The sequence below is a fragment of the Berghia stephanieae genome, chromosome 13 (assembly GCF_034508935.2).
Source record: "Berghia stephanieae isolate SIO BIC M18660-M18661 chromosome 13, UCSD_Bste_1.3, whole genome shotgun sequence".
Taxonomy (NCBI): domain Eukaryota; kingdom Metazoa; phylum Mollusca; class Gastropoda; order Nudibranchia; family Aeolidiidae; genus Berghia; species Berghia stephanieae.
The window spans coordinates 5,925,345-5,932,844 of record NC_088372.1 but is presented as its reverse complement, the minus strand read 5'-3'; the positions used below and the strand labels follow the sequence as shown (position 1 = coordinate 5,932,844).

At 39.3% G+C, this 7,500-nt stretch overlaps 1 protein-coding gene across 1 annotated transcript in view; it reads right to left on the bottom strand.

Moving 5' to 3' along the window:
* Window positions 1-7,500, bottom strand: part of LOC144958989 (uncharacterized) — a 589,046-nt gene that overhangs the window by 572,015 nt on the left and 9,531 nt on the right. The window contains exon 7 of the mRNA XM_078891292.1: window positions 5,608-5,990. Coding sequence (XP_078747418.1) covers window positions 5,608-5,990 — 383 coding nt within the window. The remainder of the gene's footprint in view (window positions 1-5,607; window positions 5,991-7,500) is intronic.

Below are 7,500 nucleotides of genomic sequence, written 5' to 3'. Positions count from 1 at the left end.
TAGGGAAGAAAAGTAGTGTGGTCTCACCAAACTGGTTCCTATTTCATTGGAAGTGTAAAACTACTTTTCCGTTGGACGGGATACATATCTTGTGTAATTCGTCTTCTGGTGTCTGGGTGGTGGTATCTTATTTTCTAGTCTAAATATAATATATATAGGTCATATTGTTTGGAAAAAAGACAGGTTGCCCTCAAGACATAAATAAATTTATTGCCATTGTTAAGTTTTTTTCCTATTGTTTCTAAACCCGATTATCAACAGTGCGATTAAAAGAAAAATACTTTCTTCCCGTATAACAAGTCAGAGTGACTTTATTGTTTATAATGTGCCAAAGTTTTTTATGTGGTCGCATATATGGGAAACCCCTTATTTTTTTCGTTAGAATAAGTTACTAATGTTAGTGAGTAATATTGGTGTAAGTATGTGTGTGTGTGTATGTGTGTGTGTGTGTGTATGTTCGTGTATGAATGTTAAATTAATCTGTGATTGAGTTTGTGTGCATGTGTATGTGTTTGTTTCTTCAAATGTATGCATTCTCAAAATTGTCAAAGAATGAATGTTTGAATGACAATTAATAATGTAAAGCGCCGCTGAGCACTTATGTGGAAATTTAGCGCTATTTAAATAACTTCTTCTTCTTCTTCTTCTTCTTCTTCTTCTTCTTCTTCTTCTTCTTCTTCTTCTTCTTCTTCTTCTTCTTATTATTATTATTATTATTATTATTATTATTATAATTATTATTATTATCATTATTATTTTTATTATTATCATTATCATTATTATTATTATTATTATTATTATTATTATTATTATTATTATTATTATTATTATTATTATTATTATTATTATTATTATTATTATTATTATTATTAAAAAAAAGTAAAACGAAAGAGGATTATTGAAAAATGAAATACAAAAGAGAACATTACAAAAACATTGGGAGGTGTCCTAATTCTGCAAGATAAAGATCTGAACAAGTGTGTATGAAAGGTTCCAGACAAAGCAAGAAAGAAAAATGGAAGGAAAAAATGTGTATAAAATATGTATATGGTATAAAAATGCCTTCCAAAATTGATAAATTTTAATCATTTAATCATTGTGGAGCAGGAAAGCTCGTCCTGTTAAATGGAAACAATTTGCTTAATACGAGAAGTGTCATTTTCGAATGAATATTTATCATGGAAGTCATCGCCTTAACCGAATTTCACCATATTGTTCCATAAATAGCAGGTGAGTGTGAGTGTATGTGTGTGTGTGTGTGTGCGTGTGTGTGAAAGAGAATTTGTGTGTGTGTGTGTGTTTATGTGTGTGAGGGAAAGTGAGTGTATTGAGACAGATAGTTTATGTGTGTGTAAGGAGAGAGAGGGGGTATTTGTGTGTGTGTAAGTGTGTGTGTGTGTGTTTATGTGTGTGAGGGAAAGTGAGTGTATTGAGACAGATAGTTTATGTGTGTGTAAGGAGAGAGAGGGGGTATTTGTGTGTGAGTGTGTGTGTGTGTGTTTATGTGTGTGAGGGAAAGTGAGTGTATTGAGACAGATAGTTTATGTGTGTGTAAGGAGAGAGAGGGGGTATTTGTGTGTGTGTGTGTGTGTGTGTGTGTGTGTGTGTGTGTGAGGGAAAGTGAGTGTATTGAGACAGATAGTTTATGTGTGTGTAAGGAGAGAGAGAGAGGAGTATGTGTGTGTGTGTGTGTGTGTGTGTGTGTTTATGTGTGCGAGTGAAGGTTAGAGTGTGTGAAAGACAGTTTATATGCGTGTATCTGTGTAGGAGAGAAAGAGAGAGAGAGAGAGAGAGAGAGAGAGAGAGAGAGAGAGGAGTATTTGTGTGTTCGTAAGTTTGATCTGGTAACATCAACATGGCCATGCCCCGGATAAAAAAACACATATTTAGAAATTTGGCCAGAAAACTCGTCCTTCAAATATCGATCAATTTAAATGACCCTCGTCTTAGCGAAAACGTTCAAACCTGGGACTTCGAAAAGTCTTCAATCAAGTCCCAGGTTTGAAAGTTTTCGCTAAGACGAGGGTCATTTAAATCGATCGATATTTGAAAGACGAGTTTTCTGGCCAAATTTCTAAATATGTGTTTTTCAAGAGTTCGGCATAACAGTGTAAAATGCACAGGTACGTTGGAAATCCTGGAGGAAAAATCAACAAAAGAGAGAAAAATTTATTGATTTTAACCCTCTCCTTACGAGCTATTTTCAGAATTTTACCCTAAACTTCATGTTCACCACAACACAAAAATAGAATTTTCCAAACAGATTAGCAACGAGTATATTCTATATTTTGTTCAGAAAAATGAGCTCTGCAACACAGTGTCGAGTTTTTATATGAATCTATTATAATATAGGGAATGAGATTAGCGGAAGAGTAGCGTCCCTTGATTGGAAGTGAAGAGCGGAAAAGTTATTAGAGAGAGAACGTCATGTTGGTTGTGCGGCATGAGACACTTCACCGAAAGCGAGGACGAGAGAGTTTGACGTTCTCTCTGTAAGGTGACGTCCAATCAAGGGACGCTACTCTTCCGCTAATCTCATTCCCTAGAACAAAATGAAATCAGAATAAGAAAATTGTTGGCTGTATCGTAACGTAACGAATGTGACGATTTTCCTATGGGTGGTAAGGGGAGGGTTAAGGCAAAAACAAAAACAACAACAAAAAAGCCCAGCATTTGCCAAATCGGTGCAATGTATTTAGGTAAACCTGAAGGGGAGTCTAGATCTACTATTTTCAGGTCTGACGACTCAAATTGTGTTATTGTCTCATTGGTTTGAGAGTATTTCCATTACAACAATGAGACAATAACAAAACAATTTGAGTCGTCGGACCTGCAATGGAGAAAGAATTAAAGGGAGCAGGCCTAACCTGGAATACAATCACCGCAAAAGCGGCCGATCGCAAAAAAATGGAGATGTTTGGTGGATGCCCTATGTGCCTCTAGGCCCGAAGAGGATTGAGTAAGTAAGTAAGTAATATTATGGATGTTGCGTTGTTGAGGTATACGGAGGAAAGGTAGACCAGACATGTCTAATACTACGGAAAAATCGTAGTATTACGAATTTTTTGGCTCCAGCTACAGAGTTGCATTCGCCTCTTTGACTCAATAAATCTTGTTGAAAAGGACAATTCAGTTCCTTAGATCCTATAGTCAGGACTTTTTAAAAAGTATTTGTGGATCATGATGATAGCAAATTAGTGATTTGTAAAGCTATTTATGGTGACTTGTTAATTTTGAAGAAATAAAAATAAATAAAAATAAAATTCCCTTTATTCATCCCATAGGGCAAATTTGTCTCCAGGGTCTATTCAAAGGGAAGACTGGAATAACCCAGGGGTTAGCCGCAGTGCAGCGCCGCAAATTGAGCAAAGGCGAGGTAGGTGACTTGCTCAAGGCCTCACAGAGACGCAGCCGCGGGTGATCAAACTCGGTACCTTTCAGGTACGAAGCAAAGACCGTACCGCTGAGCCAAGCTGCCTAAACTACGAATTTTAAAAATTTCATGAAAGCAGCTCTGTGAGACGGCGCGTGTATGTTAGTTACGTAGGACGGATAGACAACGGCAGGGGATGCCTGAAGCCTGTATCGTGAATATACTAAAAAAAACAAACTTGAGCTTTTATATAGCGCAATATCCACTAAACGTGCTCAAAGCGCTTTACAATGGGTCCCTTGCCAACAGCAACACATAAATGTAGAACGAGACATGACGCCTGTCAGGCGATATTACAAATGTTTGGGACAGAGACAACGCTGTTTAACGGTCAGGTACTCATTTTACACCCGAGTACGGTGAGAGAATGTGAGTAAAGAGCCTTCTCCAAGGACTCAACTATGCGTTGAGCCCGATGCTCAAACCCCAGGACATTCCGATCCGAAAGCGAGTGTCATACCACGAGACCACATAGCCGCCCTTAGGACGGATAGAAAACGGCAGGGGATGCCTGAAGCCTGTGGTCGTGCAAATACTAACGAAAGAGTGAAAGTGGAGCGGCTTGGCTTCGTATAGATAGAATGCGCTTGGCCAAGGAGTTCACAACATTGCCATCCGGAAGTATAACGGACCACCACACAAACTCTGTGTAACCATGAACTTTTATAGTCTGGTTAATACAGTTTAGTGAGAACAACTCACAAACGCGGATGGCAAAAACAATAACAAAGGCCTGTGTGACGTCATCTTCGAACTATCTATAGGAACGATACAGAATAGGGAATGTGATTAGCGGAAGAGTAGCGTCCCTTGATTGGACGTCACCGGTGGAGAAGTTATTTGTAAACAAACCAACTACAAGCCAATCGCCCAAATACAAAATATATTATTCATAATTCTGTACAAAAATGCATAAAGTTGATTATGATATGCATTTTGTAAGGAAATATGAATAATAAATTTTGTATTTGGAGCGCTTGGCTTGTAGTTGGTTTGTTTATAAATAACTTCTCCACCGGTGACGTCCAATCAAGGTACGTTACTCTTCCGCTAATCTCATTCCCCATAGGACACTGAGATCATTATCACCACGTCAGGGCCAGCGGATGTGACGTTTACATTATTGGCAACAACAATAAACACGAATTAACAACCTGTCTGAATCCGTGATGGCAAAAATAGAAATGGAAAGAGAAAGTTGCAAGGGGGGGGGGGGGGGGGGGGGGGGGGGGTTGTGTGTGAAAAGATAGTTGATAAGTGCAATGAAGAGGGAGTATGAGGTAGGAGAAGGAGGTGGGAGACGGAGAGGGAGACGATGACGGTATGGAAGAAGAAGAGGAAAGATAAAATGAAAAAAGATGATTATGAAGGAGAAGGAGAGGAGGAGGAGGAGGAGGAGAGAGAAGAGAAGAAGAAGAAGAAGAAGAAGAAGAAGAAGAAGAAGAAGAAGAAGAAGAAGAAGAAGAAGAAGAAGAAGAAGAAGAAGAAGAAGAAGAAGAAGAAGAAGAAGAGGAAGAAGAAGAAGAGAAGAAGAAGAAGAAGAAGAAGAAGAGGAAGAAGAAGAAAGAAGAAGAAAAAAGAAGAAGAAGAAGAAGAAGAAGAAGAAGAAGAAGAAGAAGAAGAAGAAGAAGAAGAAGAAGAAGAAGAAGAAGAAAGAAGAAGAAGAAGAGAAGAAGAAGAAGAAGAAGAAGAGAGAAGAAGAAAAAAAAAAGAAGAAGAAGAAGAAGAAGAAGAAGAAGAAGAAGAAGAAGAAGAAGAAGAAGAAAGAAGAAGAAGAAGAAGAAGAAGAAGAAGAAGAAGAAGAAGAAGAGAGGAGAGAGAGAGAAGGAAGAGAAGAAGGATAGGAAGGAGAGAAGGAATTGAATGAAAAGGAGGAGGAGAGAGGAAGTAGAAGAGAAATAGGATGTGCACAGATAGGTAATAGATGATAGATAGAAAATGAAATAGATAAAGTTAGATAGATAGATAGATAGATAGATAGATAGATAGAAGTTAGATAGATAGATAGATAGATATAGATAGACAGAGATGAGGGTGAGAGAGAAGATGAGAGATAGAGTAGTAGAGAGAGAGAGAGAGAGAGAGAGAGAGAGAGAGAGAGAGAGAGAGGGAGAGAAAGAGGCAGAGAGAGGAAGAGGAAGAAAGTAGGAAGTTGAGGAGGTTGACAAAATTACCTGTTCTGCCTGACTTGCAAGAGGGACGCGTGGACTGTACATGGCCGAGGTCCAATCAATGCCCAACAAAATACTCCTCCTGGGCGTCCTTCCTCCGTCGCCGCCATCTTGTGATGACGTCATCAACCCACCCTGGTTTTGGTACAGGTGGTGGTGGTCTGGTCCAGACAACGATGTCGACAACCCCGATGCTGTTGGGGTGGGTTCGGACCTGAGCTGTTGCTGGCTGGATATGGTGTCCGGTGTGATCATCGTCTCCTGTACCTCGGTCTGTGGGGGAGGAGGTGGTGGTGGGGGTGGTGGGGGTGCTTGCGTTGGTGGTCCCAAGTCAGGCATGGACGCTTGAAGTTGATGGTTCTGTTGTTGGAGAATGGGCTGGTCGACTGGAAGGAAGTTAAAAATAGATTTTTAAAATAAATAATAATCACGTGGTGTAGTGTTCTACGAAATAGCGTGAAAATATTATTAGTGCAAGGGAGATAATTAACCATTCGATTTTTGACCAATCAAAACATGACATTTGTGACAGACCTTCACAGCGTGCCCGGACAAACATAGTCGGTTGTTTATAGGTAGAACAAAGATGACGTCATTCTGGTCTTTGTTATTGTTTTTCGCCATCCGTGGTTAAGTGTAATTCTCACTAAACTGTCTCAACCAGACTATAAACTTTTAAGGTTACACAGAGTTTTGTGTGTTGGTCCGTTATACTTCCTGGTGGCAATGTTTTGAGCTTCTAATCCAAGCGCATACTATCTATAGATAGTTCGAAGATGACGTCAATCAGGCCTTTGTTATTGTTTTTGCCATCCGCGTTTGTGAGTTGTTCTCACTAAACTGTATTAACCAGACTATAAAAGTTCATGGTTACACAGAGTTTGTGTGTTGGTCCGTTATACTTCCGGATGGCCATGTTGTGAACTCCTTGGCTTAGCGCATACTATCTATAAACAATAACCTGAATGAAATCGACCTCTCTCTCTCTCTCTCTCTCTCTCTCTCTCTCTCTCTCTCTCTCTCTCTCTCTCTCTCTCTCTCTCTCTCTCTCTCTCTGATCATTGCCGTTGTTTTTATACCGCCCAATGGGCGACTCGTTATCACACGATTTTCTCGATCGTGTTATAAACGTTTAAGTTTACACATAGTTTTCTGTCAAGCGAAAGAACAGAAGGAACTTTACTTAAAACTCATACCATCTGTAGAAAAACACGTGTAGTTGCTATGTTTACCAATCACTGCCATTGTTTACATTATGACGACTGTCCGAGAGGCGTGGTTATCTATGTGTCTATTGAGGGGTCCTCCGTGACCTCTTGTTGCTATAGATAGTTCGAAGATGACGTCACTCAGGTCTTTGTTATTGGTTTTTGCCATCCGCGTTTATGAGCAATTCTCACTAAACTGTATTAACCAGACTATAAACGTTCAAGGTTACACATAGTTTTGTGTGTTGGTCCATTATACTTCCGGATGGCAGTGTTATGAGCTTCTTAGCCAAGCGCATACTATCTGTAGCTAGGTGATATCACAAATAATAGGATTCAATAGTCGTAACGTCACTTCCTTCCTAATGACACATGGTAACTTAGTAACACTGGCTCTAAACTATCGGAACAATGGCGGACGCCCGTATGAAATATTTCTCCAGCGAACAAAAAAGCGTATCCAGAGGGGAAAGAAACTTAAATTTGATCATATTTTGACTTTTACACATTCTGATCACAAAACATATGAAAAGTTCTAGCCAGCTTGAAGAATAAAAAGTAATGATTTTCTTTGTTTAGAACCAAGATGGCCGCCGTTGCCGGGCAGCGTGACATCAGACTACTGAATCCAATCACAAAACAATGATAATACAGTTGTAGATATAGAGTTTCTAGTATTTGAAATGGT